Here is a 23082-nt window from a genome sequence, read left to right as displayed (position 1 = left end):
AGTGAAAACTATTGTTTCTTGTGCGCTGTGCAGACAAAGCATACCGTTCATAGAGACGGAAACGAGAGAGTGCAGAATGTAGTATTACAGTCATAGCTAGGATGTAGAGAAAGATCAACTTAGTGCGAGGTAGGTCCATTCAAAAGTCTGAAGGCAGCAGGGAAGAAGCTGTTCTTGAGTTGGTTGGTACGTGACCTCAGACTTTTGTATCTTTTTCCCGAAAGAAGGAGGTGGAAAAGAGAATGTCCGGGGTGTGTGAGGTCCTTAATTATGCTGGCTGCTTTTCCGAGGCAGCGGGAAGTACTCTTGAGGTAACCTAGACCCCATGACTAAGTTCCATTCTTATTTCAAGGAATGGACTTGATGTGAAACAAAAGCTGTTTCATAATGATCCTCTTCTGTGCTCCCCAGCCTCTGACTTCCCCATTCTGTTTTAGTCAACAGGAAAATCTTGGGCGAACAGGGCACACTTTCAAGTTTTCAATGAATAACCGCTGAATACCTGACCTTCGCTTCTAAAAAGAGAACCAAGTAAAAAGGAAAGGCATCAAGTGGTTATTACATCAACTGTAGTACACGGTTCTGTTTGATACTGTACTACGCAATAGGCACGACCATGTAAGCCATTCTGCACATCCACGCTCAGTTTATTTGCAATGAATTGTTTTCTTTTGCAATGGAAGATACTTCATAGAATCACCAAATTGTTATGGTGCAGAAGGAGGCCGTTTGGCCCATCGTGTCTGCGTGGCTCTCCAAACAAGCATCGCGACTTGGTGCCATTCCCCTGCCTTTTCCCTGTACCCTTGCACATTGCTTCTATTCAAATAGTCATCTAATGTCCTCTCGAATGCCTCAATTGAACCTGCCGCCACCACACTTCCAGGCAGAGCATTCCAGACCCCAACCACTCGCTGTGTGAAAAAGCTTCTTCTCACATCGCATTTGCTTCTTTTGCAAATAACTTTAAATCTGTATCCTTCTTGTGCTTGACCCTTTTACGAGGGGGAGCAGTTTCTCCCTCTCTACTCTGCCCAGCCCCCTCATGATTTTGAACAACCCTATCAAATCTTCTCTCAGCCTTCTTCTCTCCAAGGAGAACAGTCCCAATCTCTGCAATCTATCCTCCTCACAACTGAAGTTCCCCATCCTTGGAACCATTCTTCTCTGCACCTCTTCTGCGCTCTCATCTGCGTGCATATCCTTTCTGTAGTGTGGTGCCCAGAACTATACACAATATTCCAGCTGAGGTCTAACTAATGTCTTGTATAAGTTCAGCATAACCTCCTTGCTCCTGTACTCTATGCCCCTCTTAATAAAGCTGAGGATAATAATACTTTATTAACTGCTCTCTTCACCTATCCTGTCACCTGCAATGATCTATGCGCATATACACCCAGGTCCCTCTGCTCCTGCACCCCCTTAAGAATTTTACCCTTTATTTTATATTGTCTCTCCATGTTCTTCCTACCAAAATGCATCACCTCACACTTCTCTGCACTGAACTTCATCTGCCACCTGTCTGCCCACTCCCAACAACTTATCTGTGTCTTTTTGAAACCCTTATTAATGGGTAATTGCTTCTTTCAGAATTGTTTCAATTCCTCCATTTGCAATGATTTGATTTGCAGTTTAAATGCACCATACACAGCAAGATCCCACAAACAGTGCTAAGCTGACCAGTCTGCTTCTGGTGACGCTGATGAAGGAAGGAACGGTGGCTGGGGGAATTCCTTTTCAAATAGAGCATCCTGACGTCCATCTGCACGTCTTGGGTTTATGCCTTGAATGAAGGAACGAACCCCTCCCATTGCAGCACTTCAGGAACACGGCTAGACTGTGTGCCCATATCCTGCAGCAGTAATTGAGCACAACCTTCTCACTCAAAGGAAAGAATGGTATTTACTGAGGCAATTTGATTAGAAGTGAATGCTGGCTAGCAATAGCCCTCTGCCCTATTAATATTAGGATCTATCAGAAAATGCATAAGAATATTTTTATGCTTACGTGAAGTACAACATTAAAGGTTGCATCAACTGTATGTACAATTTTAGATGCCTCTAGCATCAGGTAAACCTTTGCTTTAATCTACAAACTATGTTTTGTACTCTTGCCCTGTGTGTATAAAGAGCTAATATTTATTCTTTAATTGGAGATAAACTGGAACCATACCCAGAATAACCAGCCATTGTCCTCTTCTCCGACCACGTAGAGCCAACTTTCACATTGCCAATCTCCTCAATACACTGCCATTGAAGCCCGTGCAGCCTTATTAACACATTTAATGCTTGTATGTAAAATGCCTGGGGTGTTAAGATAGTTTAAAATGCATGCAACTTGAAGTTTGTCTCCATCGTTACTGTGCGCAGTCTGCACAACACGTGATGAATTTGAAATGCAGCTTTTTCCAAGTTACTTAATGAACAGTGGGCGGCACAGTGGTTAGCACTGCTGCCTCACAGCGCCAGGGACCTGAGTTCAATTCCCGGCCTCGGGTCACTGTCTGTGTGGAGACTGCACATTCTCCCCGTGTCTGCGTGGGTTTCCTCCGGGTGCTCCGGTTTCCTCCCACAGTCCGAAAGATGTGCTGGTTAGGTGCATTGGCCATGCTAAATTCTCCCTCAGTGTACCCGAACAATGCTGGAGTGTGGGCGACAAGGGGATTTTCACAGTAACTTCATTGCAGTGTTAATGTAAACCTACTTGTGACACTAATAAATAAACTTAAACTACCCCTTGTCACAGTAAATGGTGTGTTCACTAAGATTTACATCACCGATTGTCGCTCCAGAATTATAGAATCCCTACAGTGCAGAAGGAGGCCATTCGGCCCCTCAAGTCTGCACCAACCATAATCCCACCAGGCCCTATTCCCGTAACCCCACAAATTTACCCTGCTAATCCCCTGACACTAGTGTCAATTTAACACGGCCAATCAACTTAACCCGCACATCTTTGGACTGTGGGAGGAAACCGGAGCACCCGGAAGGAACCCACGCAGACACGGGGAGAACATGCGGACTCCACCCGAGCTGGGAATCGAACCCGGGCCTTTGGCGCTGTGAGGCAGCAGTGCTAACCACTGTGCCGCCCCAGGTTGGATTGTGACTCTATTCTCAGATTCTGTTCCAGGGTGTTACACCAGGGAACCTTTTGTAAATTACCGAGAGAGCAAGCACACACCTGTCTATCGACAGGTTGCAGAGTGAGGTGAGGATGTGTATCCTGCTACTGATTATCTTTCACTTCCCTGCAGCCCTGCCTACGGTGGCCGAGACTGCCCAGGCCCCAGCTCCGAGTACAAGGTTTGCAATTCTGACGATTGCTCGGGGACCTATGAAGATTTCCGGGCTCAGCAGTGTCAACAAAGGAACTCCTATTATCTTTACCAGAACATCAAGCATACCTGGCTCCCCTATGAGCATCAAGGCGGTAGGTTTTCCTTTGAGAGTGTACATGTTATCTGGTTTCACTTTTGACAGTCACAACAGGAGCAATATTAACCTTTAGGACACTACCTTTATGGTATACTGCTCATTACTAATCAGCAATGATGGTGCACATACGGGAGGAGTTTCCTTTGCCCTGCCTGTGAGGAGCTTTGCCAGCTGGAACCTTGCCTGGCAATTTCCGAGGAACATTACACGCAATTTTCCTCCTGTAATTTAATTTTAAATGGTCAGAAAATGAAACTCTGCAGCCAAAATCGAAAAATTGCTTGTGTAATAAAGTTTAAAGTTTTTTTTTAAGTTTATTTATCACGGCGGCACTGTGGTTGGCACGACTGCCTCACAGCGCCAGGGACCTGGGTTCAATTCCGGTCTCGGGTCGCTGCCTGTGCAGAGTCTACGCGTTCTCCCTGTGTCTGCATGGGTTTCCTCGGGTGCTCCAGTTTCCTCCCACAGTCCAAAGATGTGCAGGTTAGGTTGATTGGCCGTGCTAAATTGACCCTAATGTCAGGGGGATTAGCAGGGTAAATATGTGGGGTTACGGGAATAGGGCCTAGGTGGGATTGTGGTTGGTGCAGACTCGATGGGTCGAATGGCCTCCTTCAGCACTTTAGGGATTCTATGATTCTAGTCACAAGTAGCTTACATTAACACTGCAATGAAGTTACAATGAAAATCCCCTAGTCGCCCACACTCCGGCGCCTGTTCGGGATACACTGAAGGAGAATTTAGCACGGCCAATGCACTTAACCAGAATGTCTTTCAGACGGTGGGAGGAAACCGGAGCACCCGGAGGAAACCCACACAGACATGGGGAGGACGTGCAGACTCCACGCAGACAGTGACCCAAGCCGGGAATTGAACCCAGGTCCCTGGCGCTGTGAGGCAGCAGTGCTAACCACTGTAGTGCCCACTGTTCATTCAGTAACTTGGAAAAAGCTGCATTTCAAATTGATCACATGTCGTAAACTGGTGTTAGAAAAGGGTTCTGAGACTATTTTGCGGGTGATGTGATCTCAATAACACTGCCCCTCTCGCTAAAGTAAAATTTATTCCTGCTTACGATTGTCAGCAATCCAGACAAGCTCTTCATTATTTTCCTCACCCGTTCCTGTTCCCCTCCCACCACCCTGTCTGTCCCCTGCAACCGCATTAAGGGCCATTTCCCTGTCATGTGACAATACATTACCGGTTGCAAACAATGCCTCCATGAACCTGTGTTTCTAATGACAACAATTTATTGTCACAGGCCTCAAGTCGACATTTTAAAATTTCTCCATTGCATCCTCAGTGATCCTCGGAGAACCCAGGGATTTTGGCACGTGGAACAAAATGTGTTGGGGCATATTTATCTCTTATGGAGACTTTCCTTGCATTAATGTTTTCTACCCTCAGGCTGCCAAGTGTGCAACCTTCAGGACAATACCATGGCCAACATAGTTTAGCACCATTTTCTTCAGGAAATAAACAAAATGGGAGTATCCTGTATAAAACGAAAGATGCTCATAAAATCCATACAGTGCAGAAGGAGGCCATTCGGCCCATTGAGTCTGCACTGACTCTCCGACAGAGCATCCCACCCAGGATTATTTCTACACATTTACCTCGCTAATCCCCCTAACCACATCTTTGGACACTAAGGGGCAATTTAGCATGGCCAATCTACCTAACCTGCACATCTTGGGAAACTAAGGGGCAATTTAGTATGGCCAATGCCCCTAACCTACATGTCTTGGGACACCAAGGAGAAATTTAGCATGGCCAATCTACCTAACCCGCACATCTTTGGACTATGGGAGGAAACCGGAGCACCCGGAGGAAACCCTCGCAGACACGGGGAGAATGTGCAAACTCCACACAGACAGTGACCCGAGGTTGGAATTGAACCTGGGTCCCTGGTGCCGTGAGGCAGCAGTGCTAACCACTGTGCCACCATGCCGCCCTTATCACTGCGTCACCCACTCACGATGAATTAATGATAAAACCATACCTCAAATGTTCAGCTCTAATCCTTTTAGACTTTGTTTCCGTGTCTTCTATTACACAATGCTCGGCACAAACCTGCGTTTTGTTTTTCTTTCACCATCAACGGATTGCAGACGCTCAAAAATGTGAACTAATTTGTCAGTCCAAGGAAACCGGGGATGTGGTGTTCATGAACCAGGTTGTACATGACGGTACACGCTGCAGTTACAAAGATCCCTTCAGCGTATGTGCTCGCGGAGAATGTGTGGTAGGTGCTCATCACTGGTACAGTCTCTGTACTCTGTGCTCCCCTCCTGGCCTGTTGTCTATGCCCAATCTCAATCGGTTCTGAACGCTGGAATTCCCCCCTTAAGCCTCTGTGCCTCTTCCTCCTACTTTATGACGCTCCCTGAAATGTGTCACTTCAGCCAAGCTTTTTGATCACCCCTTCTCATACCTCAACGTGACTTGGATACCGCTCCTGTGAAGCACCTTGGAATATTTTTCCAAGTCAAAGACGCAAGATTGTCCTTGTGACATTTTTTTAAGATTGTGATTATTTAAATGCTTGATTGTGTGGTTTCTAAATTCTGACCGTTTTGTCAATGGATGAAAATTCTGATAGTACTGAATTCTTCTTCTTCTTGAAGCTTGTGGACTGTAACAAGGAAGTTGGTTCCTTTAAGCGGGAAGATAAATGTGGTGTCTGTGGTGGTGACAATGCGCATTGTCGAACTGTTAAGGGAACTATTGCCAAAACTCCCAAACGAACAGGTGAGTTCAAGCCTCATCTGTCAAGTCTTAGATCGCATTCTGGTTTAATGTAACCTATTTGAATACACGTCACACTCAAAAAGAAACATACCTGCACTTATTTAAATAAGTTTATTTTCTCACTCTTAAAGTATCCTCATTGTTTACGACTTTGTTTAAAGCTTACACCAAACATTGAGAAAGTTTTGAAGTTTAACATTTTTTAAGTTTATTTGTCAGTGTCACAAGTAGGCTTACATTAACACGGCAATTAAGTTACTGTGAAAATCCCCGAGTCGCCACACTCCGGCGTCTGCTCGGGTACACTGAGGGAGAATTTAGCATGGCCAATGCATCTAACCAGCGCCTCTTCTGGACTGTGGGAGGAAATCGGAGCACCTGGAGGAAATCCACGCAGACACGGGGAGAACGTGCAGACTCTGCACAGACAGTGACCCAAGCCAGGAATCGAACCCGGGTTCCTGGCGCTGTGAGGCAGCAATGCTAACCACTGTGCTACCCCAAATCTCCATTCCCTGATCAAGAATGGAACCCAGGTGATCCTAACCGCTAGACCATCAGGAATATTTTAGCAGAATGGTACAGTTCCAGTGGCAGTTTTTCATTTCTTCCCCAACATGGGTCGGAATAAGCTTGAAGTGTAAAATGGAATATTGTTTTTCTTTTCCCTCCTGTGCACAAACCTTTTGATAAGATATGTTCTGCATTCAATAGTTCTAAGGTAGACAAACGTTGCTGCTATCTGGAGTTGAGTGCCATTCTCCAGTTGCTATGACAATTGTGAAATCAGATACTCTGACCACTTGATGCGTGCTGAGAGGTACTGGGTCAGGCTGAAAGTTTTTCTTAACGAAGTTTGGTCAGGCTGGTTTATAGGCTCAGGTGATAGAGCACAGGCCATGTCAAGCTGTGAAAATTCAAGCTATGGCCTCACACTTTTGATTATGTGCTCCTCTCTTGGGAATGAACTTGCACAGTCGAAGAAAACATTGCAACACCGTGTGGTCAGAATCTATTTTAACCAATGAGGCATTAAAAAAACCATTTATTCCAAAACCTTTTAGAATAAACACATTCTCCCGAGAGGAAAGAAGGAATCCTTTCTAAAATTTATCAGGCACAAAGGTTATACAAGATGTGAATGATTTATTGACACATGATGAATTTCGCCTGCCTGAAGGCTGTTTTTGCAAATGCTGCCTCTCATTTTAACCTTGTTTTGAGAAATCTAATTCCCCTCATTCAAAAGGACAGAAATTGATCAATACTGGATAGTGCAGGAGAAAACTAGATGTCTTCTATATCACACTTGCATTCTCCGAGACATTTGAACATAGTTTAGAAAAAATGTAGCAATGATCTGGAAATTGAGTTTTGCACGGACAATTTCAGGTAGCAGTATGGTTGAAAAAAGACACATATTGAAGCTTTTTGTCTTTGCACTCATCAGGACACTTGACAAGAATATTAGAATAAGGAGGAAAAGATAATTTATACTGTATGAGAAGAGATTGGTTGGCAAGTTGCCTCTGGTAGAGGTGTTGCCATGAAGAATGCACCAGTTGATGATAAACTGACAGATAACTGCCAAACATTGTAAACCAAGCAGTTTGACCCTGATTGGTCAAGGTAATGCTTTGGGGAATGAATCAGCAAATGGCTGTCACTTGTGTTTCTTTTTGTTTAGCTGAAACAGGTGCAATGCGTCTACCAGTTCTTTCTGTCTGCAAAGAGCAGGCTTTAGCATAACATTGGCAACCAGTTTAAGATTGTCAGTCAGGATCGCACTGTGGTGCACTTACATCTGCTGGAAGCTGCAGATATTAATACACAAGGCCTATTTGAGCTGCAGACTCTGCAAGTCATCAAGCAGCCAAAGTATTTTACCTGTTCCAGTCTTCAAATTCACTTGCGAACTGACCCCTAGATATTCAACTACAAAAAACCTGCTCTGAACCCATTGCTTTACAAGACCCTCACATCAACTTTAAATCATTAGAGAAACCACAGGCCTGCCTTGTGGGAGATTGGAATTTGTAAATAGGTGACTGAATTAACTGTAATCTGTAAAAGTGCATTCTCTTTATCTGTATCTAATATTTGCATGTGTTTGGCTGTGAGATAGAACATAGAAACCATAGAAAATTACAGCTCAGAAACAGGCCTTTTGGCCCTTCTTGTCTGTGCCGAACCATTTTTTGCCTAGTCCCGCTGACCTGCACTTGGACCATATCCCTCCACACCCCTCTCATCCATGAACCCGTCCAAGTTTTTCTTAAATGTTAAAAGTGACCCCGCATTTACCACTTTATCCGGCAGCTCATTCCACACTCCCACCACTCTCTGCGAGAAGAAGCCCCCCCTAATATTCCCTTTAAACCTTTCTCCTTTCACCCTTAACCCATGCCCTCTGGTTTTTTTCTCCCCTAGCCTCAGCGGAAAAGGCCTGCTTGCATTCACTCTATCTATACCCATCAAAATCTTATACACCTCTATCAAATCTCCCCTCAATCTTCTACGCTCCAGGGAATAAAGTCCCAACCTATTCAATCTCTCTCTGTAACTCAGCTTCTCAAGTCCCGGCAACATCCTTGTGAACCTTCTCTGCACTCTTTCAATCTTATTTACATCCTTCCTGTAACTAGGTGACCAAAACTGTACACAATACTCCAAATTCGGCCTCACCAATGCCTTATATAACCTTACCATAACACTCCAACTTTTATACTCGATACTCCGATTTATAAAGGCCAATGTACCAAAGGCACTCTTTACGACCCTATCCACCTGTGATCAAGGGGATATACTTACCAGTGTTTGGCAGAGTGTCGGTTCCCGCGAGAAAAACTGTGTGTTTCGAAACAGGTCGGATTTCTCTCCAGATCTCTGTCAAAACAAAACAGTTAGGCGAGTTTCACTCCGTCATGCAGGGGGATTGGCTAAACACGCCGGCAAAATCCTGGATGCACTGAGACTGGGGTGCCATGTTTAAATGCCAAGGGGCACTGCCAGGCGTGGCCATGTTCCTCTCCCTGGAGGCTATAAATCCCAGGTGGATCCCCATAACAGGTTTACATTTGGGTGAACCTGCTGTCAACTGCGCTGATGTGATGTCACGTCGACGCGGTGTGAATATACGGTGGGGATGGCACAGTGGTTAGTACTGCTGCCTCACAGCGCCAGGGACCCAGGTTCGATTCCCGGCTTGGGTCACTGTCTGTGCGGAGTCAGCACGTTCCCCCCATGTCTGCGTGGGTTTCCTCCGGGTGCTCCGGTTTCCGGAGTGGATCTTTCTCTGAGAGTTTCTGATTTGAAAGCTGCAGAGAGAGAGAGAGGTAACCCTTTCTGTCTCTGAAGTCTGGAGACTGGGAGCTGCCAGAGTGTGTGTTTTGAGATGGTCAACTGCATTAGCACACTGCCCCTCTCATCTCCGTAACCTGGACTCCATACCAGCCCTGATGGATGGATCTTTTGATTTATTATTGACACATGTATGAAGATACAGTGAAAAGTATTGTCTCTTGGGAGATATACAGACATAACATACCATTCATAGAGTACACAGGGAAGAAGGAAAGGAGAGAGTGCAGAATGTAATGTTACAGTCAGAGCTAGGGTGTAGAGAAAAATCAACTTTATATAAGGTAGGTCCATTCAAAAATCTGATGGCAGCAGGGAAGAAGCTGTTCTTAAGTCGATTGGTACATGATCTCAGACTTTTGTATCTTTTTCCCGGCAGAAGAAGGTGGAAGAGAGAATGTCCGGGGTGCGTGGGGTCCTTAATTATGCTGGCTGCTTTTCCGAGGCAGTGGGAAGTGTAGACAGAGTCAATGGATGGGAGGCTGGTTTGCATGATGGACTGGGCTACATTCATGAATACACATTCATTCATAGTTCTCTGAAGTTTTGCTGTGTTGAGGATATATCCTTCTCTGGAAACTATTGTTTGGATCTCTGTCCAGAAGTGTTAAAAAGCTGTATATCGAGCATCACGTAAGCATCTTTGATTTCTGTGCTAACTGGTTCTACAAAAGGGATTTATATCTATGGTGGATACTGCTGAATGGAACAATAGAGATAGCTAGCTGTAAAGAATTATATATTGTCACGTTTAAGTCTTTTAATTGGTAAAAGTTATGCTAATTATTTTTGTTATCTTCTAACTGTGTTCTTAAATTTAAAAAAAGCTTCCATGGGGTCACTTGAACCATACCTGGAGTGAAACATCTTATGCTCACCAATACCAAAATCAAATGTAAAACTTAGGGTCTAGGCTAACTTCATCAAACATCTTGAAGTTTCTGAGGTCTTAACACCTCTTTCCATACAAAATGTACTGATCTTGAGTAGTAAGAGATACATTTTGTCCATGGCACCCAGCCAAAGATGAAGGCAATGTGTTGAAGGTTGGAGCATTTTGGACAACCCCCTGATTGTCTCTCTATGGTTTGGTGACATTCAAAAAGCAAAATCTTCAAAAAGTAGACACTGGCACTTCAATTTCCTTCAGTCCACCTTTAAGTGAACGTTTGAACTATTTTAAATATGGTGAGGAGGAATGAGTGTTTAATAGTTTCTTCGTTTCACCGTGTACCAGTTCTGAGGTTTCCAAAATAAAATGTTTAACCTTGTTATCGATTTCCAGTCATTTGACAAGTTGATCTCAGCTCTGTCCCTTGTACCACCCACCCTGTATCTACAACTGAACCCTGCCACAAAACATATCTCCATCACTTAGCCATCTCTTTTTGACAGGTCTGCATAAAAGTCTGCTGTCAGACTTTTGAATGGACCTACTTTGCATTAAGTTGACCTTTCTCTACACCCTAGCTATGACTGTAACACTACATTCTGCACTCTCTCGTTTCCTTCTCCATGAACGATATGTATAGCGCGCAAGAAACAGTACTTTTCACTGTATGTTATTATATGTGACAATAAATCAAATCAAATCAAAAAAGATTATTTTTGCTAGTGGCAAAATTCGAGCAATTATGTGTAAATTTGTGTGAAAATTAGATCAGAACTTCCGAGATTAATTTATTTGCAATCATTGTAGTCACACTGAAGATCCGTGTGTATTCATGAACGTAGCCCAGCCCATCACGCAAACCAGCCTCCCATCCATTGACTCTGTCTACGCTTCCATCTGCCTCGGAAAAGCAGCCAGCATTATCAAGGATCCCACGCACCCAGGACATTCTCTCTTCCACCTTCTTCTGCCAGGAAAAAGATACAAAAGTCTGAGGTCACGTACCAACCGACTCAAGAATAGCTTCTTCCCTGCTGCCATCAGATTTTTGAATGAACCTATCTTATATTGAGCTGATCTTTCTCTACACCCTATCTGTGTAAATGCAACACTACAGTCTGTAGCCTCTCCTTTCCTTCTCCCCTTTGTACTCTATGAACGGTATGTTTTGCCTGTATATCACGCAAGAGACAATACTTTTCACTGCATACCAACACACGTGTCAATAATAAATCAAAAGATCCATCCATCAGGGCAGGTATGGAGTCCAGGTTGTGGAGATGAGAGGGGCAGTGTGCTAATGCAGTTGACCATCTCAAAACACACACTCAAAAGGAACAAATCTCACCACATGTCTATATAGCAACATGACGAATAATTTTACTCTTGTGACATTCGCTCCTATCTTATTTTTTGCAGAGCCTATTAATTTAAGCTGAGTTTTAGGTTGCAAATAAATGACAATTACATTGGGCAAACCAAGGACTTGAAAACACTCTGTAACTTTTACAGTTCTCGAATCGAAAAAAAAAACTTAACCTGAAGTTTGAATTAATTAATTGCAATACCTCAAATATTGCAGGGATGTTCAAAATGTTTGAACTGCCAACCGGAGCAAGACATATTCAGATTGAAGAAACGGAACCATCCACAAATCTCATTTGTAAGTTTATTTCAAGGATCTAATGACATATCAATATTTAGCTCTTTAAATAGTTCCATAATCTTTGCTATATGAAGACAAATTGAGAATTAATCTTGGGAGGAAGTAAGTTGCTGTAGAAACTCTTAATTTATTTAGCAAACATTGCATGCATTTATGATGTTTTCATTATGTTGAATTACGTTCAACTGCGATAGCTAGAACATTTCATATTTTTGTGGTAAGTCATGTTGGACATTTATTTAATGGTTACATTTTCTTAACAGCTGTGAAGAATCAAGCGACTGGTAGTTTCATTCTCAATGCCAAAGGTGAAAGTTCAAAGCCAAAAGTGTTTATAGAAATGGGTCTGGAATGGGAGTATTCCATAGAAAATGACAAGGAAGTTCTCAAATCCAGTGGCCCACTGCACAACAACATAATTGTTTTCGTAAGTAATGCAATTATTAGATGTTCTTTTTTCAAAAGATGTTTTTTCTTCACCCTTCTCCCCCTATAAGGTGCCAACTCACTCCATAATTCCCCCAACATCTCACCCAGATGTCTAAAGTTTATTTATTCGTGTCACAAGTAGGGCTTACATTAACACTGCAATGAAGTTACTGTGAAAATCCCCTAGTCCGCCACACTTTGGCACCTGTTCGGGTACACTGAGGGAGAATTTAGCATGGCCAATGCACCTAACCAGCACGTCTTTCGGACTGTGGGAGGAAACCGGAGCACCCAGAGGAAGCCCACGCAGACATGGGGAGAACGTGCAGACTCCTCACAGACAGTGACCCAAGCCGGGAATCGAATCTGGGTCCCTGGCGCAGTGAAGCAGCAGTGCTAACCACTGTGCCACCGTGCTGTAAGAAGTCTCACAACACCAGGTTAACGTCCAACAGGTTTATTTGGTAGCAAATACCATAAGCTTTCGGAGCGCTGCTCCTTCGTCAGATGGATTAGCTAATGCTAATCTAAACATTGAGAATGGGCTGGCTGACCAACATAGGGTGAGGGTGGGGTGGGGGAGAGAGGGTGGTTTAGCCTTCTCCTCCATCATTTAGAATCATAGAATCATACTGTGCAGAGGCCTCAAGGACAGCAGTTGCACCTCAACAACCACTTGAGAGGAGATCACTGAATTCTCACCTCCGATCCTCCTAGTTTATACGCTTCTGTCTTGATAGTGGGTGCATTTCTCAATTTCTAAGAGGATAACGAATAAACGTACAAGCGCATAGAATAGGCTGGATGCAAAAATTCAAACATCTCGATGGTAAATCTATGTCATTGGCAAGCAAGGTAAAAATCCTTTGTGAATGCAATCCAGAATGTAATGCACTGGGATAGTCACCATCCCTTACAATAAATAGCCTGTTATCTCCTTTATTCCAGGGAGACATCAGTGAAAGCTTTAAAATGCAAGTTTTAAATGAGTGGCACGGTGGCACAGTGGTTAGCACTGCTGCCTCACAGCGTCAGGGACCCGGGTTCAATTCTGGCCTTGGGCCACTGTCTGTATGGAGTCTGCGCGTTCTCCCCATGTCTGCCCGGGTTTCCTCCGGGTGCTCCGATTTCCTCCCACAGTCCAGAGTTGTGCAGGTTAGGTGGATTGGCCATGCTAAATTAGCCCTTCGTGTCCAAAGATGTGCAGGTTGGGTGGATTGGCCATGCTAAATTGCCCCTTAGTGTCCAAAGATGTGCAGGTTAGGTGGATTGGCCATGCTAAATTGCCCCTTAGTGTCCAAAGATGTGTAGGATAGGTTGATTGGCCGTGCTAAATTGCCCCTCAGTGTCAAAAGATGTACAAGTTAAGTGGATTGGCCATGCTAAATTGCCCCTTAGTGTCGAAAGATGTGCAGGTTAGGTGCATTGGCCATGCTAAATTGCCCCTTAGCGTCAGGGGGATTAGCAGGATAAATATGTGGATTTACGAGGATAGGGTCTGCGTGGGATATCAGTGCAGACTCGATAGGCCAAATGGCCTCTTCCTGCACCGTAGGGATTCTATGACTTTTGGAAGCATGGTTTAGTTTTGATTCATTTCTGGAATTATGCAGCACAGATGAGGTCATTTGGCCCACTGTCCCTTTATTGACCGAAGACGCCCTACTTAATCCAACTCCCTTCCTCTTTCTCCATAGTCCTGCAAGATCCTTTTCAATTCAACCCTGCTTGCTGTGTGAAAGCTGCTGTCTGTAAATCACCTTGGGCTGACCTGACAATGAGAAAGACAATCTTAAAGTCCAAGTGTGTTCTTTGTGATGCCCATGGAGTTACTCATTTGTTGGAGCGTTCAGACTGTTCTCAGGGAAAAGGGAACCCGGATTCAAAGCTCACAGTTGTGTGATAGCACATGTTAATTTTCAGTTGGTATTAGAGACTGCTTCCAAAGAGGTAGGGTGAGATTCTCTGGCTTCCCCGCGGCGTGTTTCTCAGTGGAGGGAGGTGGCGTGCCGTTAGCCAGTGGTGGAATGTTCTGGTGTCGCCGCTGTCAGTGGGATTTCCCATTGTCTGCACCTCACAGGGAAACCAGAGAAACGAGAAGATTCAGCTGGTGTGAACAGCCGGATTCTCTGGCCCATTATAATTGCATTAGACGTTTCAGTATTTAATGTCAAACTTATGCTTGTGGTGGCACAGTTTATAAATCTGAAAATAATACAGCTTTGTGAAAGTAAGCAGAGAACGTGCTTTCAATGGTTGGCCTGTGGCCAGAAGAGAAATGTTGGAAGGAGATATGTAATTTAAAAACAAACACAATTCAGGAAGACGTCTTCGCAGGGAATCTGTGCACAAGATTAAAACATTCCGGATTTATTGAAGCTTGTTTTAAACGGAAGAGAATTTCTCTTATTTCAGATTAGCCCACAAGGTGAAGATGCTAAATCAAATTTAATGTACAAGTATGTCATTCACGAAGACCTGCTTCCTGTGATCGGCAACAACGATGTCCTCCTGGAAGAGACGGAAAGTTATGAATGGGCACTAAAGAGCTGGTCCCAGTGTTCGAAAGCCTGTGGAGGAGGTCTGTTGCCAGTGACATGGGTAACAGCACGCTACTGCATGTTCATTCATACGTTGCAACTATCCCACTTCACTGCAAACAGGACTTTCCGCTTCCAATAAATTCCCAACCTGTTGAAACTTTCCACATTGAGGTTTTAAGTTAGGAGTTTAAAAGACCAGTAGAGTTTTGCCATCTGAATAACCATAGAATCCCTACAGTGCAGAAAGAGACCTTTCGGCCCACTGAGCCTGCACTGACTCTCCGAAGGAGCATTTGCCCATGTCTTCTCCCCTGCCCTATCCCCGTAACCCTGTGCATTCACTGTGGCCAATCCACCTAACCTGTACATCTTTGGACACTAAGGGGCAATTTAGCACGGCCAATCCACCTAATCTGTACATCTTTGATCACTAAGGGGCAATTTAGCATGGCTAATCCACCTAACCTGTACATCTTTGGACACTAAGGGGCAATTTAGCACGGCCAATCCACCTAATCTGTACATCTTTGGACACTAAGGGGTAATCTAGCATGGCCAATTCACCTAACCTGTACATCTTTGGGTACTGACATACTCTACTGGAACAGCACAGTGTTCTATGCTCAGGAAGGATCCTTCAGCCATCAATTTGAAGTTATTTGGTTTAGGATTACTTGCGAAAAAATCTGAAATCATGCACAAATATTGGAATCGACAATGGACCTAACCTGTACATCTTTGGACACTAAGGGGCAATTTAGCACGGCCAATCCACCTAATCTGTGCATCTTTGGACACTAAGGGTCAATTTAGCATGGCTAATCCACTTAACCTGCACATCTTTGGACACTAAGGGGCAATTGAGCATGGCCAATCCACCTAACCCGCACATCTTTGGAGTGTGGGAGGAAACCGGAGCACCCGGAGGAAACCCACGCAGACATGGGGAGAACGTGCAGACTCCACACAGACAGTGACCTGAGGCTGGAATTGACTGTACATTTTGAGAGAAATGAATTGAGATAAGTAGGGTAGGTTTAATCTATCAAAAAGGGAACTGGCTGCTTGGATCCAATGTCACCATCCTGTTCGAAATAATTATTTGCAGGTCCATTGTCGATTCCAATATTTGTGCATGATTTGAGATTTTTTCGAGAGTAATCCTAAACCAAATAACTTCAAATTGATGGCTGAAGGATCCTTCCTGAGCATAGAACACTGTGCTGTTCCAGTAGAGTATGTCAGTACCTCTGTTCACTCTTTGGCTCAAATCAGGATTGTCTGAAAACCTTTGCAACTTGTTGGTTCTGAGCTTTTCAATGCTGCTCTACAGAAAGCAGCATACAATCGATGGAAGGGAGCCATCCCGTTTCAACCTTAAGGCTGCAAAGACAGACGATGGTATGCATCATCCAAATAGGACTGAGCAGGAGATTAAATCTGGCCTTTGCAACAGATTGCCAGATACTTTTAATTTTTTTTTTTTAAAGTACAAATATTTTGGGCTTTATGGTTCCCCCAATTTAGTTTAAAAATGAACAAATTCTAAGTTTTTCTCCATTGTACTTGTGAAAATTGAGACTCCCCCGGGAAGACCTTTGCCTGAAGTGAACAGAATGCCACCACATTACACCTTTTTCTTTACTCATTCATGGGACATGGGTGTCACTGGCTAGGCCAGCCAGCATTTATTGCCCATCCCTAGTTGCCTTTGAGAAGGTGGTGGTGAGCTGCAGTCCATGTGCTGTAGGTGCGCCCACAGTGCTGTTAGGGAGGGAATTCCAGGATTTTGACTCAGTGACTGCAAAGGAACGGCCAATATATTTCCAAGTCAGGATGGTGAGTGGCTTGGAGGGGAACTTGCAGGTGGTGGTGTTCCCAGGTATCTGCCGCCCTTGTCCTTCTAGATGGAAGTGATCGTGGGTTTGGAAGGTGCTGTCTTTAGAGTTAAACTTACAAATTCTTACTACTCAACACAGAACTTTATGTATGGATAGTGCAGTGCAGATTATCAGGTGCAACATCTTTCTCAGGCTGTTCTGCCCATCTGAATGACGCATTGCTTTGTGCTGAGCCCCATGCCTGAACTCCAGATTTATATCGCTGTTTTGCAAAGAAAGTCTAATTTGCAGAATTTACCCTAGTCCAAAAGGATCCCTGAATTGTAATGGTAGATTAACTAGTGCAGAGAACATAAACACAACTCCAAATCCAGGTTTCAGTATTCATTTGCAGATTATTTTGATGCCGTTACTAATATTGTAAATATTCTTTTAGGCATACAATACACAAAGTATGGCTGTAGACGAAAAAGTGACAGCAAGATGGTGCACAGGAATTCCTGTGACAACAACAAGAAACCCAAGCCTATACGGAGACGCTGCAACCTTCATGAATGCACACAACCATCGTAAGCACAATTATCTATTCAGAACGAGCTGAAAGATTGGGAGCAAATTTTCAGCAAATGGTCTCAGCAGGTAGCTGTGGAGGACAACCTTCAAGGGAGTAGATTGGAATCATAAAGCTATTTTTGCCTTGATATATATTATAGAATCCCTACAGTGCAGGAGGAGGCCATTTGGCCCAACGAGCCTGCACTGACCACAATCCCACCCAGTCCCTTCTCCGTAACCCCACATATTTGCCCTGGTAGTCCCCCTGACACTAAGGAGCAATTTAGTATGGACAATCCACCTAATCTGCACATATTTGGACTGTGGGAGAAAACTAGAGCACCCGAAGGAAACCCATGCAGGCATGGGGAGAATGTGCAAACTCCGTAAAGACAATCACCAAAGGTGGGAATCAAACCCAGGTCCCTGGCGCTGTGAGGCAGCAGTACTAGCCACTGTGCCGCCCATAAGTCAGGCCAGTAACAAAGGAACTTTTTGCACCCGGCTAGAATCTGCTTTGTGTGTGATTTATTTTCAGTGTTCTGGGAATGTCAAGGATTAAGATATCGATCTGTCAGAGGCTCCAAGTGCATAAAGTTGACCTCTCATTTTTTTTCTGCTGTGTACTCCCAGCATTTTTCATTTCAGTTAAGAAAAGCGTGGTTGTTTATTGAAGGTAACACTATGGCCGCCCAAACCACCAACTTTCAATGCTGAATGATGATTTAATGTTTAATTCTGTTCTGTTGCAGGTGGTTAGCAGAGGAATGGGGATCCTGTAGTAAGACGTGTGGGAAAGTAGGATTCCAAACGAGAGTTGTACAGTGTGTCCAGCATCTTAACAAAGGTGCCAACAGAACAGTGCATACCAAGTACTGTGCTGGAGATCGTCCTGACAGTCGGCGGGCATGCAACCGCACTCCGTGTCCAGCACAGTGGCGGACGGGAGCTTGGTCTCAGGTATATGAGCAACTTATCCCTTCCAACAATTCGAGACATTGTGGGTGAGTCCAAAACTACAGAAGAACAATATCAGATAGTTCCTAATAAATCCAAACAGAAATTCAGAAGAAAATTTGTGACCCAAAGAGCAGTTAAAATGAGGAGTGTGCTACCATGTGGAGTTGTCGAACCATACATAGCATTGATACATTTAAGGGGAAGTTAAGTGCACAAGGGAGGGAGGGATAGAGAGGTGGGTTGATGGTTTTAGCTGAAGTGGGGTGGGATGATGCTCGTGTGGAATATAAACACTGACAGTGACCGATCTGTTTCTATAATGTGTAATGAAAAATGCATCAGCAGACAAGTTATCTTAGAATAGAATCATAGAATCCCTACAGTGCAGAAACATAGAAAAACTACAGCACAAACAGGCCCTTTGGCCCCACAAGTTGTGCCAAACATATCCCTACCTTCTAGGCCTATCTATAACCCTCCATCCTATTAAGTCCCATGTACTCATCCAGGAGTCTCTTAAAGGTCCCTATTGAGTTTGCCTCCACCACCACTGTTGGCAGCAGATTCCACTCGCCCACCACCCTCTGTGTGAAAAACTTCCCCCTAACATTTCCCCTGTACCTACCCCCCAGCACCTTAAACCTGTGTCCTCTCGTAGCAGCCATTTCCACCGTGGGAAAAAGCCTCTGAGAGTCCACCCGATCTTTGCCTCTCAACATCTTATACACCTCTATTAGGTCTCCTCTCATCCTACGTCTCTCCAAGGAGAAAAGACCGAGCTCCCTCAGCCTATCCTCATAAGACATGCCACACAATCCAGGCAACATCCTTGTAAATCTCCTCTGCACCCTTTCAATCATTTCCACATTCTTCCTGTAATGAGGCGACCAGAACTGAGCACAGTACTCCAAGTGGGGTCTGAGGAGGCCATTCGGCCCATCAAGCCTGCACTGACAACAATCCCACCCAGGCGCTATTCCCCGGAACCCCATGTATCACCCTGCTAAACCCCCTGACACTAAGAGGCAATTTAGCATGGCCAATCTACCTAACCTACACATCTTTTGACTGTTGGAGGAAACCGGAGCACCCGGAGGAAACCCACGCAGACATGGGGAGAACATGCAAACTCCACACAGTCACCCAAGGCCAGAATCGAACTCAGGTCCCTGGTGCTGTGAGGCAGCAGTGCTAACCATTGTGCCGCCCCATTTTTGTTCTGCCAAAAACTTCATTTGAACTAATGGCATCATATTCAGGGGAGTCAGTTGGTACAGTTGGCTGAACTGCTGGTTCGTGATGTGGAACGATGCCAACAGCGTGGGTTCAATTCCCATACTGGCTGAGGTTGTTCATGAAGGCCCCGTCTTCTCAACCTTGCCCCTGCCTGAGGTGAAGCGTGATGACCCTCAGGTTAAATCACCACCCGTCAGTTCTCCCCTTCAAGGGGGAGAGCAGCCTATGGTCATCTGGGACCATAGGCGTCTTTTATTCAGGGAATATGATCGTGAAGAATGGTGAATTTTGGACAGTTACAACTTTTGTTGCTAGACTTGCCTGTGCCAGAATGTCACTCTTGTTTCTCTGGTCTTTCTTTCCTTGGCGTAGTGCTCTCTGACTTGTGGAGAGGGTATCCAGCAGCGGCAGGTGGTGTGTCGGGGCAGTGACAACAGCATTAGCCAGTGCAACGGTGAAAAGCCCGAAACTGTACAAGTCTGCAGAGTGATACAGTGCAATGGTAAGGACGCAGGCACGTGTTGCGTGGGTCGGCCTCCATTGATTGTGTTTTCTGACTATACCGTAGACCTTAGTGTTGTTCAGATTGTCACACCCCAGTGTGGAATGCTCTTAACAAAAACTGCAACATGTTAATAGAACCTTTTCCTGTTGGTTTCTTTTGAAAATACTCAATGAAAGCGTTTTTATGGCATTCCCAAAGCAGATCTTTGGATGATGGGAGTAGACGTTGAGAATTCTCTCCGGAGATCTGCGATCCATGCTTGTGATCTTCTCTCCATTAAGATCAGTGGACAGAAAATGGTACAGGGCATGTTGACCTTCGTGCCAAAGTTTCCAACTTGGGGGTGCTAAGTTGGGAAATTTAACTATTGAGTTTTAAGTTTTATAATTGAAAGGCAATGCATTATAGGATGAAAAATAAAATGCTAACTCTCTCAAAAATCTCTTCAGTCCATCTAGGAAAGTCCTCCGTTTTCACCCCAAGCACGGAAACCACTGACCAGGTCACTGCACGAGGCCACTGGGGGTCGCAGCTCGTCCCAGAGAAGCCTGTTCATAAAATTTCAACAAGTAACTCAGATTTTACTATTTTTTTCATTGTCTTTGAATGTTGGCGGCGATTCTCCAAGCTCACACTCCTGGGTTTGCCATGTTGGGATATTAATCACAATATTGGGTGCGGAGGTTGGGGCAGCACGGTGGCGCAGCGGTTAGCACTGCTGCCCCACAACGCCAGGGACCCAGGTTCGATTCCCCGGCCTTGGGTCACTGTCTGTGTGGAGTCTGCACGTTCTTCCCGTGTCTGTGTGGGTTTCCTCTGAAGGACGTGCTGGTTAGGTGCATTGGCCGTGCTAAATTCTCCCTCCGTGTACCCGAACAGGCTCCGGAGTGTGGGCGACTCGGGGATTTTCACAGTAACTTCATTGCAGTGTTAATGTAAGCCTACTTGTGACACTAATAAATAAACTTCAAACTTCAAGAGGGAGATGGTCCAGAGAGTGGCTCAAACCACTGCCACAAACCTTGCTCTTGCATTTCCCAGCATCCCTAAGCACCCATTTTATAAGGATAGGTGGATGATTTTTTCATTCGTGGGACATGGGCACCGCTGGCTGCCCAGCATTTATTGCCCATCCCTAGCTGCCCTAGGAGGGCAGTTGAGATTCAACTACATTACTGTGGCTCTGGAGTCACATGTAGGCCAGACCAGGTAAGGATGGCAGATTTCCTTCCCTAAAGGGACATTAAGGTACCAGATGGGTTTTATGCATTCACCGTATGCCAGGAAATTGTATGAAGGCGTAACTGACTAGGGCCTCCTTAACCCAAGGTACCTCCAAACTGTTGGGCACTCCTGAATGGAAAGTGCTAACATCACTTTGAAGGACCTTGGCTCATAGCTGGGCCTAAGCATTCTAATTTCGGATCTTCCCATTAGTAGCAGCCCTGAGCTCCCTTAATCCAGATGCACGCAAAACGGATTCTCAAGTTTTAGGATTGTGTTTGTTTGTGGAACCAGTTGCAGTAAAGGTCTTACCTCAAATGTTTAGACAGCTCAGTGTACAGTGCCTGCCCCAGACTGCATATTGCCAGGGGATGACTATCTAAATAAATAGCAAAGCCAATTGCCAGAGGATTTGAGGCTGTGTGCCTGCCTGATGCGAGTTGTATCACTGATTACACAATAAAACCACAAAGCTTGAAAGCAGCCGTACTCAAAATAATAACATCTTTCTGGGTCACAGACACCGCACGCGAAAAATAAAACGATGCGATTTACTCCGCGAATAGCTGCCATATATGCCAAGTCACAAAGTGACTAACTCCCTAATTAAAGATTATTTTCATTGCTGTAAATGAAGGCAGTACCTGAATTAAATTAAATTTAGGATCCGAGACGGTGCCGCTTGGGAGTTGCTCCATCCCAGTGTTCAGCTGTGTCTCACAACCTAGACTAAGTAAAACAAATCTCCCATTTATCCTTTAGCTGTAAAGATTCTTTTGAATCCCCTCTACCCCCTCCCATGATGAGATAACCATGGCACTCAGCTGTTGAATTCAAGGAACCCAAGCAGTAAGTAGGATTTGATCTGATTTGATTCGATTTCTTATTGTCACATGTATTAACATACAGTGAAGAGTATTGTTTCCTGTGCGCTACACAGACAAAGCATACCATTCATGGAGAAGGAGAGGAGAGAGTGCAGGATGTAGCGTTACAGTCATAGCTAGGGTGTAGAGAAAGATCAACTTAATGTGAAGTAGGTCCATTCAAAAGTCTGATGGCAGCAGGGAAGAAGCTGTTCTGGAGTCGGTTGGTACGTGACCTCAGACTTGTGTATCTTTTTCCCGACGCAAGAAGGTGGAAGAGAGAATGTCCAGGGTGCGTGGGGTCCTTGATTGTTTGCTGCTTTGCCAAGGCAACAGGAAGTGTGGACAGAGTCAGTGGATGGGAGGCTGGTTTGCGTGATGGATTGGGCTACATTCACGACCTTTTGTAGTTCCTTGTGGTCTTGGGCAGAGCAGGAGCCAAACCAAGCTGTGATGCAACCAGGAAGGATGCTTTCTATGTTGCATCTGTAAAAGTTGGTGAGAGCCGTAGCTGACATGCTGAATTGCCTTAGTCTTCTGAGAAAATAGAGGCATTATTGGAGGTTCCTACTCTGCATCCCTCACTATGTCTATAAAACCTGTCCCACCATGGGTCACACAGGGGCTTCGATCTAAATAAATAACAAAGGGACAAGATGGTAGCCGTAAGATAAAGGCAAAATATTGTGGAGGCTGGAATCGGAAACAAAAACAGAAAGTGCTGGAAAATCTCAGCAGGTCTGACAGCATCTGTGGAGAGAGAATAGAGCCAACGTTTTGAGTCTGGATGACCCTTCGTCAGAGCTGTTGGTAGCCC

The 23082-nt window shown here is 44.7% G+C and overlaps 1 protein-coding gene across 1 annotated transcript in view; it reads left to right on the top strand.

Moving 5' to 3' along the window:
• LOC144480306 (A disintegrin and metalloproteinase with thrombospondin motifs 14-like) overlaps positions 1–23082 on the top strand; it is a 178035-nt gene that overhangs the window by 148166 nt on the left and 6787 nt on the right. Inside the window, exons 12-21 of the mRNA XM_078199660.1 lie at positions 3257–3432; positions 5549–5682; positions 6065–6188; positions 12023–12103; positions 12370–12533; positions 14951–15116; positions 17356–17488; positions 18227–18434; positions 20043–20172; positions 20625–20744. Coding sequence (XP_078055786.1) covers positions 3257–3432; positions 5549–5682; positions 6065–6188; positions 12023–12103; positions 12370–12533; positions 14951–15116; positions 17356–17488; positions 18227–18434; positions 20043–20172; positions 20625–20744 — 1436 coding nt within the window. The remainder of the gene's footprint in view (positions 1–3256; positions 3433–5548; positions 5683–6064; positions 6189–12022; positions 12104–12369; positions 12534–14950; positions 15117–17355; positions 17489–18226; positions 18435–20042; positions 20173–20624; positions 20745–23082) is intronic.

This window comes from Mustelus asterias, chromosome 28, assembly GCF_964213995.1.
Source record: "Mustelus asterias chromosome 28, sMusAst1.hap1.1, whole genome shotgun sequence".
Classification (NCBI taxonomy): Eukaryota; Metazoa; Chordata; class Chondrichthyes; order Carcharhiniformes; family Triakidae; genus Mustelus; species Mustelus asterias.
This window is presented reverse-complemented; position numbering and strand designations above follow the sequence as displayed.